Below are 19803 nucleotides of genomic sequence, written 5' to 3'. Positions count from 1 at the left end.
GACCTGGCACAGCCCCTCCCCACCGTGCCCCTGCCCAGGCTTTGGGGTGCCCAGCTCGGGCACCAGGCTGGGGGGCACCAGCTGCAGCCTCACTCTCGGGGGTGCCCAGTTCAGAGCTCAGGCATCGGTGGCTCAGGTTCGGGGGGGGTCACAATTTGGGGTCCCCAACTTGGGGGTTAGATTTGGGGGTCCCCAGCCCGGGGGTTGGTTTGAGGGTCCCAGTTCAGGGGCAGTTCGGGGTCCCCGGTGCAGGGGGACGCTCGGGGGTCCCCACGCGGGGGTCGGTTCGGGGTCCCCGGTGCAGGGGGACGCTCGGGGGTCCCCACGCGGGGGTGACGTTTGGGGGTCCCCGGTGCGGGGGGACGCCCGGGGGTCTCTCCGGGGTGCCGCGGGCCGGGCGGCGCTGGCGGTGCCGCTGCGGCTCAATGATTAACCGGGGCCGGGCTGTGACCGATGGCCCCGCGGCCCCCCCCCGGCGAGGGGATATAAGGCTGGGGGGTCCCGCGGCCGCCCCCCAGCTCCGAGCGGCGCCACCATGAGCAGCCCCCGCGCCGTGAGTCAGCTCCTGCGCCCCCCCGCCCGAGGGCGACCCCCTCCCGGCTGGGCGTCGGACCCCCCCTTTGCACCCCCTTTGCATCCCCCTTTGCACCCCCCACGCTTTGGGGTCGGACCCCCCCCAACTTTGCACTGCCCCCACACTTCGGGGTCAGCCCCCCCCTTTGCACCCCCTTTGCACCCTCTCACGCTTTGGGGTCGGAACCCCCCACTTTGCACCCCCCTTTGCACTCCCCCCACACTTCGGGCTCAGCCCCCCCCCTTTGCACCCCCCCGCACTTCGGGCTCAGCCCCCCCCTTTGCACCCCCTCCCCCCCCACTTTGGGGTCGGATCCTCCTCCCGCACTGTGGGGTCAGGCTCCCGCCCCCCCAGCCCCACTGCAGGGGAGGGGAGGGGGGCGCAGGCTGTGCCCCCCCCGACGCGGCTGCTGCTGCCCCCTCCGCAGGCCGCCGGGACCGGGGAGCGCAGAGCTGAGCTGCGGAACTACAGCGTGAGGGGGGGGCGGGGGCTGAGTCACCAACCAAGCTGGGGGGGGTCGTGAGCCAGCAGAGTGGTGCCGGGGGGGGGATGCTGAGGCACCAGAGTGGGGGTTGGGGAGGTGTTTTTGGGGGGGGCGGGGGGGTGTCTTGTGGCACCGGTTTGGGTACCGGGGGGGCTGGGGGTGGGGGGAGTTGAGGCATCAGTTTGGGGGGGGCTGAGTGAGCAGTGTGGGGGTTGGGGGGGGTCTTGTGACACCAGTTTAGAGGGGGGGGTTCTGCGTAACCAGGCTGGGGGCTGCTGGGGGGTGGGGTACTGGGGGGGTCTGGGGGTGGGGGGAGGCTGAGCAAGCAGTGTGGGGGTTGGGGGGGGTCTTGTGACACCAGTTTAGGTGGGGAGGGGTCCTGAGTAACCAGGCCTGGGAGGGGGAGGGGCTGTCTTGTGACACCAATTGAGGTGGGGGGGGGAGGTCTTGAGGCACCAGTCTGGGGGCGGGTCCTGAGTGCCCAGGCTGGGGGCTGGGGGGGGGTCCTGTGCCATGATGGGTGCTGGGGGGGGAGTCCTGTGCCATGAGGCTGGGTGCTGGGGGGGGGGGGTCCTGTGCCATGAGGCTGGGTGCTGGGGGGGGGGGGGGTCCTGTGCCATGAGGCTGGGTGCGGGGGAGGTTCCTGTGCCCTCAGGCTGGGTGCTGGGGGGGGTCCTGTGCCATGAGGCTGGGTGCTGGGGAGGTTCCTGTGCCCTCAGGCTGGGTGCTGGGGGGGGGTCCTGTGCCATGAGGCTGGGTGCCGGGGGGGGGTCCTGTGCCATGAGGCTGGGTGCCGGGGGGGGGTCCTGTGCCATGAGGCTGGGTGCTGGGGGGGAGGGTCCTGTGCCATGAGGCTGGGTGCTGGGGGGGGGGGGGGTCCTGTGCCATGAGGCTGGGTGCTGGGGAGGTTCCTGTGCCCACAGGCTGGGTGCTGGGGTGGTCCTGTGCCATGAGGCTGGGTGCTGGGGAGGTTCCTGTGCCCTCAGGCTGGGTGCTGGGGTGGTCCTGTGCCATGAGGCTGGGTGCTGGGGGGGGGGGGGTCCTGTGCCATGAGGCTGGGTGCTGGGGAGGTTCCTGTGCCCTCAGGCTGGGTGCTGGGGGGGTCCTGTGCCATGAGGCTGGGTGCCGGGGGGGGGGTCCTGTGCCACCAGCGCAGTCTGGCCGCTGGAGCCCCCTGCCCCTCGGCTGGCTCCAGTCCCTTCACTGGCACGGGAAGGGTCGGGTGGGAGGTATCTGGGGGGGGGAGGTTGGGGGCTACCTTCAAGGCCGCTGCCCCTGCCTGCCCCCCCGCAGGACGGGAAGCTCCTGGAGCGGGTCTATGGCACCTACAAGCTGATGCACACCCACCAGACCGTGGACTTTGTCCGAAAGAAGGTTCTAGAGCCCCCCCCCCCGACCCCCCCGGGGGCAGGAGGCGGCCGGGGGGGGGCGCTAAGCCTGTGCGTGTGCTGCCCCCCCCAGCTGGCCCAGTACGGGTCCTGCTCCCTGCGCAGGATGGGGGTGATGGAGGTGCTGCAGATGCTGGACCAGGTCGTGGACGAGTCCGACCCCGACGTGGACTTCCCCAACTCCCTCCACGCCTACCAGACGGCGGAGGGCATCCGCCGGGCGCACCCCGACAAAGGTCAGACCCCCCCGGGCCCCCCCCGGCCACTCTGACCCCTTGCGACCCCCACCCCTGGCACTTTGCCCTGCGGGACGCTGCCCGCAGCAGCCTGCGGCGCCACAGCAATCAACTCCCTGCTCGGGCAGCCAGGGAGGGGAGCGGCGACAGGAGACCCCCCCCGAGGCACTTTGCCCCCTTACGACCCCTCCCCAGTGCAACCGGACCCCCCCCGAGGCACTTTGCCCCCTTACGACCCCTCCCCAGTGCAACCGGACCCCCCTCCATATCCCACCCCCCATATCCCACCCCAGCTTGTGAGGGACTTCAGTGTCTCTGCTAGGGAGGGGGCAGCAAAAGGAGGACACTCCCAAGACCCCCCCCCCAAAGTCACTTTGTCCCCTTAAGACCCCTCCCCAATACAGCCAGACCCCCCCCAAGTCACTTTGTCCCCTTAAGACCCCTCCCCAATGCAATCAGACCCCCCCAAGTCACTTTGTCCCCTTAAGACCCCTCCCCAATACAGCCAGCCCCCCCCAAGTCACTTTGTCCCCTTAAGACCCCTCCCCAATGCAATCAGACCCCCCCCAAGTCACTTTGTCCCCTTAAGACCCCTCCCCAATGCAATCAGACCCCCCCAAGTCACTTTGTCCCCTTAAGACCCCTCCCCAATGCAGCCAACCCCCCCCAAGTCACTTTGTCCCCTTAAGACCCCTCCCCAATGCAGCCAGACCCCCCCCCATATCCCACCCTGCCACCCCCCCAGCTTGTGAGGGACTTCAGTGTCTCTGCTAGGGAGGGGGCAGTAAAAGGAGGACCCCCCCAAGGCACTTTGCCCCCTCGAGAGCCCACCCAAAGTCACTTTGTCCCTTAAGACCCCTCCCCAATGCAGCCAGCCCCCCCCCAGCCTGCGAGGGAGGTGAGTGTCTCTGCAGCAGAAGGAGCCCCCCCCGGCCGCTTTGCCCCTCCCGCCCCCCCGGCGCCGTGCCCCCTCACCCCCCTGCCCTCTGCCGCAGACTGGTTCCACCTCGTGGGGTTGCTGCACGACCTGGGCAAGGTCTTGGTGCTCTTTGGGGAGCCGCAGGTGAGAGCGGGGGGGGGGGGCTGCGGGTCTGGGCTCCCCCCACACCCCCCCCCGGTGAGGAGGGCTGCGGCATGGCTGCTGTGTGCCCCCGCAGTGGGCAGTGGTGGGGGACACCTACCCCGTGGGCTGCAAGGTGCAGCCGTCGGTGGTCTTCGCGGACAGCACCTTCGGGGACAACCCTGACGCCACGGACCCGCGGTACAGGTCAGCAGCGACCCCCCCGCACCCCCACCGCGGCGAGGGGGCGCCGGGGCTGGCCCCCCCCGCCCCTGAACCCCGCTTTGTCCCCAGCACCGAGTGTGGCATGTACCAGCCTGGCTGCGGGCTGGAGAACGTCCTCATGACATGGGGGCACGACGGTGAGGGCACGGGGGGGCACCGGGATGCACTCATGGCATGGGGGCACGACGGGGAGGGCACGGGGGGGCACCGGGATGCTCTCATGGCATGGGGGGCACGACGGGGAGGGCACGGGGGGGCACCGGGATGCTCTCATGGCATGGGGGCACGACGGTGAGGGCACGGGGGGGCACCGGGATGCACTCATGGCATGGGGGCACGACGGGGAGGGCACGGGGGGGCACCGGGATGCTCTCATGGCATGGGGCACGACGGGGAGGGCACGGGGGGGCACCGGGATGCTCTCATGGCATGGGGGCACGACGGTGAGGGCACGGGGGGGCACCGGGATGCACTCATGGCATGGGGGCACGACGGTGAGGGCACGGGGGGGCACCGGGATGCTCTCATGGCATGGGGGCACGACGGTGAGGGCACGGGGGGGCACCGGGATGCTCTCATGGCATGGGGGCACGACGGTGAGGGCACGGGGGGGCACCGGGATGCACTCATGGCATGGGGGCACGACGGTGAGGGGCACGGGGGGGCACCGGGATGCACTCATGGCATGGGGGCACGACGGGGAGGGCACGGGGGGGCACCGGGATGCTCTCATGGCATGGGGGCACGACGGGGAGGGCACGGGGGGGCACCGGGATGCTCTCATGGCATGGGGGCACGACGGTGAGGGCACGGGGGGGCACCGGGATGCACTCATGGCATGGGGGCACGACGGGGAGGGCACGGGGGGGCACCGGGATGCTCTCATGGCATGGGGGCACGACGGGGAGGGCACGGGGGGGCACCGGGATGCTCTCATGGCATGGGGGCACGACGGTGAGGGCACGGGGGGGCACCGGGATGCTCTCATGGCATGGGGGCACGACGGTGAGGGCACGGGGGGGGCACCGGGATGCACTCATGGCATGGGGGCACGACGGTGAGGGGCACGGGGGGGCACCGGGATGCACTCATGGCATGGGGGCACGACGGTGAGGGGCACGGGGGGGCACCGGGATGCACTCATGGCATGGGGGCACGACGGGGAGGGCACGGGGGGGCACCGGGATGCACTCATGGCATGGGGGCACGACGGGGAGGGCACGGGGGGGGCAAGAGAGGGGGCGGGGCGGGGGTCACTCCCATGTCCCCGATGCCTGGGGAAGGGACAAGGGGTGACAGAGCCCCCCCGTGTCCTGGGGGCACACAGTAAGGGATGGGGGTGACAGAGCCCCCCCGTGTCCTGGGGGCACCGTGGAAAGGGACGCGGGGGGGGCACACACACGCACAGAGTGAGGGGTGGGGCGCGGGGGGGGGCTGGGCACTGTGCCCTCCCCCCCAGCCGGCTCCTGCCCCCCCCAGAGTACATGTACAGGGTCATGAAGGTCAACAAGTTCGCCCTGCCCGAGGAGGTGAGGAGGGGGGGGGCAGCGACACGAGGGTGGGGCACCTGGCACCCCCCGACCTGGCGCCATAGGACCCCCCCCAGCACCCATCCCGGCACCACAGGACCCCCCAGCACCCATCCCAGTGCCACAGGACCCCCCCAGCACCCATCCCAGCGCCACAGGACCCCCCCAGCACCCATCCCAGTGCCACAGGACCCCCCCAGCCCCCATCCCGGCACCACAGGACCCCCCCAGCACCCATCCCAGTGCCACAGGACCCCCCCAGCCCCCATCCCGGCACCACAGGACCCCCCCAGCACCCATCCCAGTGCCACAGGACCCCCCCCAGCACCCATCCCGGTGCCACAGGACCCCCCCAGCCCCCATCCCAGTGCCACAGGACCCCCCCAGCCCCCAGCCCGGCGGCACAGGACCCCCCCAGCCCGGTGGCACAGCCCCCCCGCTGCCCGTGCCCCCCCAGGCGTTCTACATGGTGCGGTTCCACTCCTTCTACCCCTGGCACACCGAGGGCGACTACAGGCACCTCTGCACCCCCCGCGACCTGCAGATGCTGCCCTGGGTGAAGGAGCTCAAGTGAGTGCCTGCGGGCGCGGGGGGGGTCCCCCTGCCGCCCCCCCCCAGGTCTGACCCCCCCTCCCCTCCCGTCCCCAGCAAGTTCGACCTGTACACCAAGCAGGAGGACCTGCCCGAGGTGGAGCAGCTGCAGGGCTACTACCAGAGCCTGGTCGACAAATACTGCCCCGGGCAGCTCTGCTGGTGAGGGGGGGGCACACGGGACCCCCCCCGACCCCCCCAAGCCACTTTGTCCCCTTGGGACCCCCACCCCTGTCACTGTCCTGCGGGGAGCTGCCCGCAGCAGCCTGCACTGCCACAGCAATAAACTCACTGCTCGAGCAGCCAGGGGGCATGGGGGGGCAAAGGGAGACCCCCCCCGGGCACTTTGTACCCCCGAGACCCCCCCAAGGCGCTCTGTCCCCTTAAGGACCCCTCCCCAATGCAAAGAGAACCCCCCCCAGGTCACTTTGTCTCCTCAAGACCCCCCCTCAGGTCACCCTGGGTCCCCCCCACATCTTGTGAGGGGCTTGAGTGGCTCTGCTGGGGAGGGGCAGCAAAAGGAGACCCCCCCCAAGCCGCTTTGTCCCCTCAAGTCACTCTGGGGACCCCCCCCCCACATCCAATCCTGCCCCCCCACATCTTGCCAGGGACTTGAGTGGCCTTGCAATGGGGGACACACAAAAGGACCCCCTCTACCCCCCAGGGACTTTGGGCACCTCCCCTGTGACACTGCCCCTTGGAGCCCCCACCCCAGCCACAAAGCTGCCAGGGAGGTGCCCCCCTTAGACCTGTCTCCTGCCCCAGCCCAGTCCCTTTACACCCCCCCAAGGTGGCACCGTGGGCACCACTCCATGACCCATGCCAAGCTGGGGACCCCCCCCAAGGTGAGGATACCCTCGCCCAGTTTTAGGGCCCCCCTGCCCCCCCCCAGTCTGAAGAGGCCTCTGCACTGTGCAAGGTTTATTTAGAAAAGCCAGGGGCTGGCCCTGGCACAGCTGTGCCCACCCCCCCCACAGTGCCAGGGCACCTGGGGGGCACCACCCCACCCAGTATGCCCCCCCCACCCTGCGCCCAGTACAGGCAGCCAGGGGAACTGGGGGGAAGACACAAGGGGGTGGGCACAGTGCCAGAGCTGAGTGCCAGCCAGCCCCGTGCCAGGGCCAGGCATGCCCTCACCCACCTCAGGCAGCTTCCCCCACCAGTGCCAACCTCCATCCCACCACTGCCAGGCACCCCCCAACTCTGGGGCCAGGGAAACCCCCACCAGTGCCAAGCACCCCCATACAAGTGCCAAGCATCTTCCCACTGGTGCCAGGCACCTGCCCACCAGTGCCCCCTGCTGGCTTTGAGTGACCCTCAAGCCCAGTGCCCCTCTGCCAGCTCACCTTGGCACAGTCCTCCCACACAGGGACTAGACGTGCCCTGTGCTGCCTGGCACTGCCACCTGCAGGTGCCCACAGCCCTGAAGCAGTCAAGAGTGGGGGGCACCCAAGCAGTGCTATGTGAGGGGGGTGCCCAGTCTGGCATATCAGAGAGGTCCAGGGTGGCATCTCAGAGGTGGATCTCAGGCTGGCATCTTGGTGGGAGCCAGGCTGGCACCTCAGGGAGGTCTGGATTGGCACTTGAGGGGAACGTCCAGTTTGGCCTTCTGGAGGTGTCCAAGTTGGCATCTTGGTGGAGCCCAGGCTGGCATCTCAACAGTAGGGCCCAGGCTGGCATCTCCAGGGAGCCATGCTTGGCCCCTCAGGAAGCTCCAGGTTGGCATCTCCATGGGAGCTGGGGCAGCACCTCAGGGACGGTGCCCAGGCTGGCATCCCAAGGGGCTGGCACCTCAGGGCCATCCGGGTTGGCATGTGATGGGGAGCCAGCAGGGTGCTTTAGGGCATGCCCAGGCTGGCACCTCAGGGAAGCCCAGGTCTGCATCTTGGTGCGAGCCAAGCTGGCATCTCAAGGGCAAGGCATCTGAAGGAGGGCTGCAGGCTGGCATTGCAGAGGGGTGCCCAGGCTGGCACCTGCAGAGGGTCACTTCCTCCTCCTGGCCGCCTTCAGCCTGTCCCCGTGCCCCTCTGCCCTCTCCTCCTCCTCTCTCCTCCTCGGGTGCCCGTTCCTGTGCCCGTTCCTCTCGCCCCCGGCCGTGCCAGCCTCCGCCCCTCTCCGGGGGGGGCCTTTGTGCCGCACCAGGGCGGTGCCCGCGGGGGGCCGGGCCGGTGCCCGCAGTGCCCGCAGCGCCAGCACGGAGGCCAGCAGCAGGTAGAGGCTCCAGAGCAGGGCCGGGGCTGGCACGGGCTGGCACAGCTGGCGCACGGCCAGCAGCAGGCTGGGCAGCGGCGCCGCGGGGGGCGGGCGCGGGGGGGCCGGCTCCTGCGCGGGGGGGGACAAGGCATGAGCAGCGCACCCCGGCCCGGGCACCAGGGGGCAGCAGCGCTCCCGGCTGCCAGGGGGACACTGGGGGTGCCAGGGGGACACTGGGGAGGGTGCCAGGGGGACAGGAGGGCTCTCAAGGGTGCCAGGGTGACACTGGGGAGGGTGCCAGGGGGACACTGGCGAGGGTGCCAGGGGGACATTGAAGCAGGTCAGAGTGACACTGGGAGGGCCTCAGGGGTGCCAGGGTGACACTGGGAGGAGGGTGCCAGGGTAAAAGGAGGGCTCACAGGGGTGCCATGGAGACACTGGGAGGAGGGTGCCAGGGTAAAAGGAGGGCTCTCAGGGGTGCCATGGAGACATTGGGAGGAGGGTGCCAGGGTAAAAGGAGGGCTCTCAGGGGTGCCATGGAGACATTGGGAGGAGGGTGCCAGAGTAAAAGGAGGGCTCTCAGGGGTGCCATGGAGACACTGGGAGGAGGGTGCCAGGGTAAAAGGAGGGCTCTCAGGGGTGCCATGGAGACAGTGGGCAGGGGGTGCCAGGAGGGCTCTGAGGGGTGACAGTGAGGCAGGCCAGAGTGACACTGGGAGGGCTCTCAGGGGTGCCAGTGGGGAGGGACGGGAGAGGGTGAGTGTGCCAGGGGTGCCAGGCTCACCTTCATGCCCATCTGCTGCAGCAGGCTGTCCAGCATGGGGTCCCCCAGCGCCACGGGGGGGTAGAAGTCCCCCACCAGCTGCCGCTGCCACCAGAGCCCCGAGCTGAGGAGAGACAGGCAGGAAGGGCACAGTGAGACCCCCCCCTCTGCCCACCCCCCCCAGGCAAGAGCTGGGGCAGCGTGGGAGGGGGCAGGAGCAGCTCGGGGAGGGGGGGGCAGGGGAGGTGCCACTGACCTGCCCGGGGGGGCAAAGTAGTAGCGGTAGAGCTGGGCACGGAGGTAGCGTGGGGGGCGGGCACGGAACGGGTACTGGCAGCCCCCCCCCTCCAGCAGGGCCACCACTGCGGGCACAGCCAGGCCACCTGCTGGCACCGGGGGGCACAGCCCCAGAGCCACCACGGCCACCACCCAACCCCTGCCCCCCAGGGAACAGCCCAGACCAGCCTGCGGCCACCACCCCCCCCCCAAAACACACCTGGGGACACCCAGTGACCCGAGGGACCCCCCAAAACACACCTGGGGACACCCAGTGACCTGAGGGACCCCCCAAAACACACCTGGGGACACCCAGTGACCCGAGGGACCCCCCAAAACACACCTGGGGACACCCAGTGACCCGTGGGACCCCCCAAAACACACCTGGGGACACCCAGTGACCCGAGGGACCCCCCAAAACACACCTGGGGACACCCAGTGACCCGAGGGACCCCCCAAAACACACCTGGGGACACCCAGTGACCTGAGGGACCCCCCCAAAACACACCTGGGGACACCCAGTGACCTGAGGGACCCCCCCAAAACCACAACCCACCCTAAGGACCCCCCAAACCCCCATGAGAAGACCCCAAAACCCTCCTGGGACCACCTCAAATCCCTCCGGGGACTCCCCAAGGCACCCCAGGAAGGACCCAAACCCCTGTGAGGAGACCCCAAGGCCCCTCTGAGGCCACCCCAGCCCACCACGGGGACTCCCCAGGGCTCCAGAGGAAGACCCCAGAGGCCGGTGCCCCCCCCAGAGGCGCACGAGGAGCCCTGGCACCCTGGCACCCCGGTGCCCACCCTGCTCCTGGCCCTGCAGCAGGCGGTGCACGAAGCTGGAGAACCAGGGGCTGGAGCTGTGGTGCTCCAGCGCCGCGAACCACATCTGCCAGTCGAGGCGCGGCTGGTGCGGGGCCAGCACGGGGGGGGCCCGGCTCAGGTTGCCAGGCTTGTAGGGGAACTCGATCTCCTGGGGGGCAGAGGGCAGGGCTCGCAGTGCCGCCCGCCGCTGCCCCCTGCTGCCCTCCCGCTGCCCTCCGCCGCCCTCGGTGTGCGGGCCCCGGGCGACAGCACGGCCACGAGGGGGCCAGGCTGTGGGCAGAGTGGGTAGGAGAGGGCCTGGGGGCAGCGGCTGGATGAGGCAAGGGGTGCCAGAGGGGCCGAAAAGGGCACCGGCAGCCTGGCTAGGGTCGGCAATGGCAGCAGGAGCAGGGCAGGGATTGTGCCCCCTCTGGGCAGGGCACTGCTGCGGGCACACCCCGTGTGCTGCTGGCACTTGGGGCCACTCACTGCTAGGGCACCGCCGGGTTGGGGCAGGGCCAGGGGACAACAAAGCTGGGGGAGAGCAGGGGGAGGGCAGGGGGAGGGCGAATGAGGGAGGGAAAGGGCAGGGAGGGAGGGAAGGGAAAGGGCAGGGAGGGAGGGAAGGGAAGGGACAGGGAGGGAGGGAAGGGAAAGGGCAGGGAGGGAGGGAAGGGAAAGGGCAGGGAGGGAGGGAAGGGAAGGGACAGGGAGGGAGGGAAGGGAAAGGGCAGGGAGGGAGGGAAGGGAAGGGACAGGGAGGGAGGGAAGGGAAAGGGCAGGGAGGGAGGGAAGGGAAAGGGCAGGGAGGGAGGGAAGGGAAGGGGCAGGGAGGGAGGGAAGGGAAAGGGCAGGGAGGGAGGGAAGGGAAAGGGCAGGGAGGGAGGGAAGGGAAGGGACAGGGAGGGAGGGAAGGGAAAGGGCAGGGAGGGAGGGAAGGGAAGGGACAGGGAGGGAGGGAAGGGACGGGACAGGGAGGGAGGGAGGGACGGGAAGGGACAGGGAGAGGGAGGGAAGGGAAGGGACAGGGGGAGGGAAGGGACAGGGAGGGAGGGAAGGGACAGGGAGGGAGGGAAGGGGCAGGGAGGGAGGGAAGGGAAGGGGTAGCTGAGGGACGTGAAGGGAGCTCAGGCTGGAGGAAAGGAGGCCGGGGGCAGCCTTTGTGTCTCTGTACAACTCCTCAGCAGGAGCCTGGGGCCAAAGTCTTCTCCTGAGCCACGGCAGAAGGGAAAAGGGCCTGGGGCTGCCCCGAGGGGCAGCTGAGGTGGCACAGGAGGGAGGAAGCTGTGCCCGGGGCAGCGGTGGAGTCCCCCTCCCCCCCCCCCCCAGAGCTTCCCAGGCAGCGGTGCCGAGGGCAGCGCTGGGTCGCTGGCGCCCAGGGGCAGGGGCAGCAGCAGGGGCAGCAGCAGGGGCAGGGGCAGCAGCAGGGGCAGGGGCTGCTCACCGTCCAGCTGCGGCCGTCGTGGCTGCCCTGCAGCACCACCTCGGGCCGCCCCCCCGGTGCCGGTCATCCTGCGGAACAGGCCGTAGGAGGACACCAGCTGGAACCGCTCCAGGCTGCCCAGCAGCTGCCGCAGGCCGGGCCACAGCTGCCGGCTCGACCCGGGGTCGATGGCCGTGAAGGGCACCTGGGGGGGACACGCCACAGGGAGGGGCTGGGCCACAGCTCCTGCTCCACCCAGCCTCAGCTGCCCACTGGCACCCGAGCCCACCCCCAGCCCCATCGTCTTCTGTCTCCCCCCATGTCACTGTCTTGCCCCCTTGGGTCACCCCCAGCCCCACTGTCCTCTGTCTCTCTCCCCCCATGTCACCACTTTGTGCCCCTAGGCCACCCCAGCCCCACTGGGGGTCCCTCACTGTGTACTTGTCCCTTGCCCAGCTGATGTCCTCAGACTGCCCCCAAGCCCAGGTGCCCCTGGTCACAGGGTAGGATGTGCCCATCCCATGTCCCCATCCTCACCTCTCGACAGCATGAGGTGCCCCCACCCCACACCCCCACCCAGAGGGGCTGCCTGTCCCCACCTCAGTGTCCTCAATGGGACAGGGCTGTCCCCATGGCCTGTGTCACTCCACCAGCTCAGATGTCCCCCAAGTGACCCTAGTCCCATACTCCCCCCAACCCTTGCCCCCAGCTGCCCCTCATCTCACCAGGCTGATGGCAAAGACCCCCAGGGTGGCAGAGGTGAAGATGCCCCACTGGAGGGTGGCCCACAGCTTCCAGCAGCACCCAGGGATGCTGAGGGACCTGGCAAGGGTGGGGGGTGACACCCATCAGAGCTGCTCAGCACACCAGGGTGCGGCTCTGGGTGGCACCCAGATGCCTCCAAGCTCACCCAAAGGCCCTCCCAAGCCACTCCAGGCACCTCCAAAGCCACACAACAGCCTCCCCTCCCCAGCACCCACCTGTAAAGGGCCAGAAGGATCTCCCAGGACAGAGAGAGGAATCCCAGTCCCACCAGTGGCAGTGTCACTGTCCCCAGCCAGGTGGTGAACTCGTGGTAGGTAAAGGCTGCAGCAGGAAAAGAGAGCCAGGAGGTTGGACAGGAGCTTCCTCCGGGGGCCAGGAACCCCCAGGGCAAGGCAGGAGCTGGTCACAGGCTCACAGGTGTCAGGGGTTGGAAGGGACCCAAGGAGAGCATCCAGTCCTGCCCCCCTGCCAGAGCAGGACCTCACAATCCAGCTCAGGGCACACAGAACACATCCAGACAGGCCTGGGAAGGCTCCAGAGAAGGAGACTCCACAACCTCTCTGGGCAGCCTGTGCCAGGGCTCTGGGACCCTTCCAGCCAAGAAGTTGCCCTTGTGCTGAGCTGGAACCTCCTGTGCTGCAGCTTCCATCCATTGCTCCTTGTCCTGTGCCAGGGGGCAGTGAGCAGAGCCTGTCCCCCCCTCCTGACCCCCAGCCCTCAGATACTGATAAACATTGATCCAATCCCCTCTTGGTCTTCTCTTCTCCAGACTAAGCAGCCCCAGGGCCCTCAGCCTCTCCTCACCAGGCAGTGCTCCAGTCCCCTCATCATCCTCACAGCCTCCACTGGACCCTCTCCAGCAGTTCCTGTACCTCTGCAGCTGGGGAGCCCCAAACTGAAGGCAGTGCCCAAGATGAGGTCTCAGCAGGGCAGAGCAGAGGGGCAGGAGAACCTCCCTTGCTCTGCTGGGCACACTCTGCTCAGTGCCCCCCAGGACCCCATTGGCCTCTTGGCCCCCAGGGCTCACTGCTGCCCCATGGATGTTCTCCCCCAGCACCCCCAGGGCCCTCTCTCTGGGGCTGCTCTCCAGCAGTCACCTCCCACTGCTGCAGTTTGTTGTCCCTCCCCAGGGGCAGGACTCTGCACTTGGCCTTGTTGCACTCATCTGGCTCCTCTGTGCCCAGCTCTGTGCCCAGGGCTCTCTGGGTGGCCTCACAGCCTGCAGCTGTCCCAGCCAAGCCTCCCAGCTTGGTGTCAGCAGCAGACTTGCTGGGCAGCCTCTGTCTGTCTGTGCCCTCAGCAATGGCACTGATGAAGATGTTGAAGAGGACTGGACCCAGCACTGATCCCTGGGGGTCTGCACTGGCCACAGCTCTGCAGCTGGCCCTGGCACCATTGACCACCACCCTCTGAACTCTGCCTTGTAACCAGTTCCTAATGCACCTCCCTGCCTGCTCTGCCTTCCCACACCTCCTGAGCTTGCTCACTACAGCAGCATGGGAGATGCTGTCAAAGGCCTTGCTGAGGTGCAGGTAGACTCCATCCACTGCTTCTCCTGCACCTACCCATTCAGTTATGGACCCATTCACCTGGCACCTACCCACTTTAGAGTCCAGCAGCTTCTTCTCCCAGTTGATCTCCAGGCCAAAGTAGTGAGAGGTCCAGTAGATGAGAGAGCCATAGGTGAGCAGCTCCAGCAAGGTGGAGAAGAAGGAGAAGAAGCTGGGGGGCCAGGCTGGGGGCAAAGAGGAGTCAGGAAACAGCTGAGGAGGTGGCTCTGGAGGGCTCCCTCAGCCTGACCTGTCCCAGCTGAGAGCTGGGCATGATGGCCAAGCCAGCAGCACCCAACCTGGGGAGCAGGCAGGAGCACCCAGAATGTCTGTCCCCTCCCTCCCTGAGGGAGGACAGAAAGGAGGTGACTGTGTCCCCTCCCTTCCCACCAAGGGTCTCACCACTGCTCTGTTTCTTCTTGCTGGGGGTCCCTGAACCCCCCAGGTGCTCCTGGTCCAGCAAGGAGAAAGCCAAGGTGATGGTGAGGATGTTGAAGAAGTTGTAGTTGCCAGTGAGGATGATGAGGAGCTGCAGCAGGACCTGGCGAGGAGCGAAGGCAGGGCTGGGGGGGGGATGGGTGCAAAGGACATCAGGTAACCCCCCCCACTGCCACCAGTACCAAACCAGCACCAAACCAGCACCACCAGTCAGCCCAGTGACCCAGGAGAGACCCTGCTGCAGGGCAGAACATCTGGAGGTGGCTCCTGGGATGTGTGTGTGGGGTCCCAGGGGGCACAAAGAGGGGCAAGGGGGGTCCCAGGGCACCCCAAATGAGGAAAGCATCTTGGGGTGGATCCTGGGATGTGTGCTGAAGGGATCTCAGGGGGCACAAATTGGGGCTGGGGGGGTCCCAGGGTTCCCCAAAGGAGGAAAGCATCTTGGGGTGGATCCTGGGATGTGTGCTGAAGGGATCTCAGGGGGCACAAATTGGGGCTGGGGGAGTCCCAGGGTTCCCCAAAGGAGGAAAGCATCTGGAGGTGGCTCCTGGGATGTGTGTGGGGGTGCCAGGGGGCACAAAGAGGGGCTGGGGTGGTTCTAGGGCACCCCAAGGATGTGTGTGAGATCCCAGGGCACCCCAAATGAGGAAAGCATCTCGAGGTGGATGCTGGGGTGGGGTGGAAGAGCATCCCAAGGCACCTAAAGAAGGGTGGGAGGCATCCCAGAGGAAGTGCAGGAGCCACAGGAGCAGCCAGGTGGTGACCCCCATCACGGGGACACCAACTTGGGGACTGGCACCTCAGCATGGAGAGCCACCAGCACAAGCAGGATGCCTGCTCCCAGCAGGAGGCTGTCCCCGGGCTGGGAAGGGAGCTGTGGAGCTGATCCAGCCCAAGCTCCTGGCCGGCAGAGGCAGCCACAGCAGCTCGCCCTCGGGCACAGCCCACTCGGAAGCTCACCAGAAGAGACGTCCAAACCTCTCTGGTTTCCACCACCCTCTAAGTGGGGGGTCCCCAGAGCAGGCTGGGGGCGTCCCAGAGCACCCAAAAGCAGGGGCTGGTGGCCCCTGTGTGCCCACCCACCTGGCAGTAGAAGGCGAAGAGGCGCAGGCGGCGCAGGGGGGCGAAGAAGAGGACGGGCACGGGCACCTCGATGACGAAGGTGGCCACCACGCTGAGCTTCTGGAGCCAGCCTGGCAGCTGGTGGGCAAACCAGGCCCCCGGCGTGGGCAGGCACTGCGACTGGTAGTGGTAGGTGAGGGCTGGCGGCGGCAGGACCGGGCAGCGCCCAGGCGTGGCGTCAGCGGAGGCAGCGCACAGGCGGCCCCCAGCCCTGCCCACCCCTCCCGATGCCCTCCCAACCCCTTCTCAAGCCCTCTCCAATTTCCCCCCAAGCCCCTCCCAATCCCACCTCCAAACCCAATTCCCTCCCAACCCCTCCCAGTCCCAACTCGCTCCTCAAATCCCTCCCAATCTCAAGCCCTTCCCAACCCCTTCCCAATTTCCTCCCAAGCCCTCCTCAATTCCCTCCCAATCCCAACCCCTTCTTAAGCCTTCCCCAATTCCCTCCCAAGCCCCTCCCAATCCCACCCTCCTCTCCAATTCCCTCCCACCTCCTCCCCAGTTCCCTCCCAACCCCAATTCCCTGCCAATCCCACCTCCTCCCCAATTCCCTCCCCATCCCACCTCCTCCCCATCCCACCTCTTCCCCAATTCCCTGCCAATCCCACCTCCTCCCCAATTCCCTCCCCATCCCACCTCTTCCCCAATTCCCTCCCAGCCCCAAGCCCCTCCCAATCCTATCCCCAATCCCCTCCCGATCCCAACCCCAAAGCCCTTCCCTGTCCTGACCCCTCCCAAATCGCATCCTCAAGCCCTTCCCAAGCCACTCAGCGGGTTCGAGGTACCCCAAAAGCCTCCCTCCCCCCCAGCCCCTCACCAGTAAGCCCCCACCAGGTGGGGCAGCGACTGGTGAGCTTCACCACGCCGGAGGAGAACATGAGGCGGAAGAGGAGCCAGCGAACCAGCCAGAAGGTGACCCCATCGTGGGGCTGCCAGCTGGTGGACTTCCTCCTCAGCAGGTGCAAAGGAGCCACCAGCACAGCCAGGAAGCCTGCTTCCAACAGGAGACTGTCCCTGGCAGGAGAAAGGGAGCAGAGAATGGATTAGCTTGGAAGGGGTCTCACAGCTCAGCCAGTTCCAAGCCCAAGCCTGTGCTGTAGGCAGGGACAGCTCCAACTAGGAGAGGATGCTGAAGGACTCAGCCAGCCTGGTCCTGAACACCTCCAGGGGGGCTGTGGAGCACAGAATCACCCAATGCCATCAAAGATCCAGACTGAGACTCCAACTCCTTACTGAATCCCTGACTCCAAACCCAAGACTCAGATCCAGAGCCCAGAAGGAGATCTGCACCCCAGACCCAGATGCCAGGACAAGACCAAGACCCCAAACCCAGAGCAAGACCAAGGCACCAGGCAGAGGTCCCACACCAGGATCCAGACCCCAGACCAAGGCCTGGGACTCAGACTGAGATCAGATCCAAACCAAGACCTTGGCCCCAGCTCGAGATTCAGATCCAGATCCCAGAAGGAGACCCAGAGCAGGCTGAGACAAAGACACCAGGCCCACATCAAGGCTCAGACCAAGACCCTGACCTCAGACCCCTCCCTAAGAGCCAGCCCCCAGGCCAACAGCCACACCCAGCCTGAGATGCACAGCCCAGGCTCAGGCTCAAGTTGAGACCCAGACCCGAGCTTGAGACCCAGACCACAACTCAGATGGAAACTGAGATCCAGGCCCCAGACAGCAAGATCCAGACCCCACAGCCAGGCCCTGCGCCAAGCTCCACACCCCAGACCAAAGCCCTGCGCTGAGATCCACCTCCCAGGCCAAAATCCACACCCATGGTAAGACCCAGGCCAGGAGCTGCACCCCAGAGCAAGAGTCAGAGCCCAGCACCAGGCTCCAGATCTTAGGCTCAGGCAGAGCAAGACCAGATCCAAGACCTCTGCACCCAGGCTAAGGCTGAGACCCCAGAGCCAGACTGAGACACAGACCCCAGATTCCAACCCTGGGCCAGAGTCCAGATCCAGACCCCAGACTGAAACAGGGACTCAGGTCAAAGACCCTGGCACAGGTTGAGGGCGGTGAGACCCTGGCACAGGTTGCCCAGGGAGGTTGTGGAGCACAGAATCACCCAATGTGATCAAAGATCAAAGATCACATTGGGTGATTCTGTGCTCCACAACCTCCCTGGAGGTGTTCAGGACCAGGCTGGATCAGAACCAAGCTCCTGAAGGTGAGAAATAGGGTCAAGATGTGTCCCAGGCCACAGAAGCCCATCCCAGGAGGGTCAGTGTGGGGTTGACTCACCACTGGAAGTAGAGAAAGACCTGTCCCACCTGTGGAGAGAGGGAGCAGAGGTGAGAGGGGCCTCTTCCCAACACCTATCCCATGGGAAAAGCAGTTGAGGGGCAGCCAAAGATTCCTCCTTGGCACAGAAGCTAAGTTTGGGTGTGGGGAGGGAGATCTGCAGAAGGTCTGCAGCCAGGGGAGGGAGGAGGAAAGCTGGAGGTGGGGAAAGGGAGAACTGTTGGTTGGGCATGGCAGAATCCTTGTGGGACAGGGGAAAAGGGCCTGGGAGAGAGTAATTTGGGTTGCAGAACCCTCATGGGAAGTGTGGAAAGGGTCCCAAGAGATTTGTGAATTAGCTCCAGACTCCCATTTAGGGGGAAAAATGGGATAGGATTGGAACTTTATCCCTCCCTTAAGAGGGGTGAGGGAGCTGCCAGCAGCTTCTCCCAGCTCCACGGGGGAAATGGGAGCACTGAGAGCCCGTGGGATGGTCCCAACACGCAGATCTCACCCTCACCCCATCCCAAACAGCCCAAAGCCCCCTCCTCAAACTGCCTACCTGGTAGAGGGAGAGGTAGCAGGCCCTGAGCAGGGCAAAGAGCAGGCAGTCCCTCAGCGGCTCCAGCAGCACAGCTCCCAGCGACATCAGAACTCCCAGCAGGCACAGCAGCTCCATGCCCAGCTCAGTATCCAAGCCCAGGTAGGGGCTGAGCCAGAGCAGGGTGGGGAGATCCCGCAGCTGCTCCCAGAGCCCCTTCCCGGTGAGGCGCAGCAGCCTGCGGGCAGGCAGGATCCCGGCTCTGCCGTACAGCCCTGGGGTGGAGCCAGCCCAGTACAGACCAGTCAGGAGAGGGGGCAGAACTGGGAGCCACTCCCCACCTCCCCCTAGCTCCCAGAGCTTCTGCCCTCCCTGCCCCTAACCGAGATGCCCCTTTGCATCCCTTGGCGTCTCACCGAGAGCCCTGAGCCCTCCTCACGCTCACAGATGTCAGGGGCTGGAAGGGACCCAAGGAGCTCATCCAGTCCAACCCCCTGCCAGAGCATGGCCACACAATCCAGCTCAGGGCACACAGAACACATCCAGACAGGCCTGGGAAGGCTCCAGAGAAGGAGACTCCACAACCTCTCTGGGCAGCCTGTGCCAGGGCTCTGGGACCCTTCCAGGCAAGAAGTTGCCCCTTGTGTTGAGCTGGAACCTCCTGTGCTGCAGCTTCCATCCATTGCTGCTTGTCCTGTGCCAGGGAGCAGTGAGCAGAGCCTGTCCCCTCCTCCTCACCCCCAGCCCTCAGAGATTTACAGACATTGATCCAATCCCCTCTCAGTCTTCTCTTCTCCAGACTAAGCAGCTCCAGGGCCCTCAGCCTCTCCTCATAGGCAGTTTAGCCCTCTCCTCATCCTCACATCACTCCGCTGGCACGTTTCCAGCGGCTCCCCGTCCCTCTGCAGCTGGGGAGCCCCAGACCGGACGCAGCTCTTTCCCCCTGCATCCTCAACTAAACTCCCTCAGGCGCCAGCCGGGCAGGCTGCAGGCAGTGCCGCACTCACTGCATCTCCCCAGACCCGCCAGCCGACGGCAGGCAGAGCCCCGCCAGGCCACGTCGAAGGAGCAGAGCAGGGCGGACAGGCCCAAACGAGGCGTCCCGCTGGGGCCTACCCCCGGCGGGTCCTACCCTCAGCGCGGCCTATCCCCGCTGCCCCGCACCGCCCCTCACTAACGGTCCGGCGGACTCCCAGCGGGTGAGCCGAGTCCTCCTGCTGCCGTTACCGGGAATCTGGACGTAAAGCGAGGCGAAGGCGGCGAGATAGACGGCGGCCAGGCCGGTGAGGAAGAGCGAGCGCGGCCGCACCGGAGGGACCCCCATGGCAGCGGCGGCGCCGCGCTGGAGACCCCGCCAGGGCGCCACACGTCAGCGCGTACGCACGCACGCACGCACGCATGTCAGCGCGTACGCACGCACGCACGCACGCATGTCAGCGCGTACGCACGCACGCACGCACGCACGCACGCACGCCGCGCCGGCACGCAAAGGCGTCCGGGGGGCAGAGGCGGCGGCGCCGCGCCAGAGACCCCCCGCGGCATTATGACGTCAGAGCGCAGAGAGGGCGTGGCGCCTGGGACGCACAGGGGGGCTGCGTGGTGACGTCACCGC

General features: G+C 67.0%; 2 protein-coding genes across 2 annotated transcripts; one reads left to right on the top strand and one right to left on the bottom strand.

The window, feature by feature from the left end:
- The first annotated feature begins 521 nt into the window (after positions 1-521).
- On the top strand, positions 522-6389 carry MIOX (myo-inositol oxygenase). The gene is made up of 10 exons (XM_064142938.1): positions 522-553; positions 1002-1046; positions 2352-2432; positions 2520-2682; positions 3678-3745; positions 3840-3949; positions 4037-4104; positions 5447-5496; positions 5954-6066; positions 6145-6389. Exons 1-10 carry the CDS (start codon positions 536-538, stop codon positions 6251-6253), a joined length of 825 nt encoding a protein of 274 aa, XP_063999008.1. The 5' UTR covers positions 522-535; the 3' UTR covers positions 6254-6389.
- Positions 6390-7979: 1590 nt separating this feature from the next.
- Positions 7980-19562, bottom strand: LMF2 (lipase maturation factor 2). The gene is given in 15 exon segments (XM_064142809.1): positions 7980-8409; positions 9065-9167; positions 9300-9405; positions 10124-10292; positions 11568-11621; positions 11623-11751; positions 12272-12368; positions 12527-12632; positions 13912-14046; positions 14264-14402; positions 15383-15561; positions 16239-16435; positions 17672-17700; positions 18213-18466; positions 19419-19562. Coding segments are annotated over 15 exon segments (2133 nt in total). The 5' UTR covers positions 19516-19562; the 3' UTR covers positions 7980-8070.
- Positions 19563-19803: the final 241 nt, after the last annotated feature.

Source organism: Pogoniulus pusillus, chromosome 4 (genome assembly GCF_015220805.1).
Source record: "Pogoniulus pusillus isolate bPogPus1 chromosome 4, bPogPus1.pri, whole genome shotgun sequence".
Classification (NCBI taxonomy): domain Eukaryota; kingdom Metazoa; phylum Chordata; class Aves; order Piciformes; family Lybiidae; genus Pogoniulus; species Pogoniulus pusillus.
This window is presented reverse-complemented; position numbering and strand designations above follow the sequence as displayed.

Excerpts from the sequence above, each read along its gene's own strand:
- MIOX (XM_064142938.1), top strand. Across the intron at positions 1,047-2,351 it reads CTGAGCTGCGGAACTACAGC|GACGGGAAGCTCCTGGAGCG; the intron begins GTGAGGGGGGGG and ends GCCCCCCCGCAG. Across the intron at positions 4,105-5,446 it reads CATGACATGGGGGCACGACG|AGTACATGTACAGGGTCATG; the intron begins GTGAGGGCACGG and ends TGCCCCCCCCAG.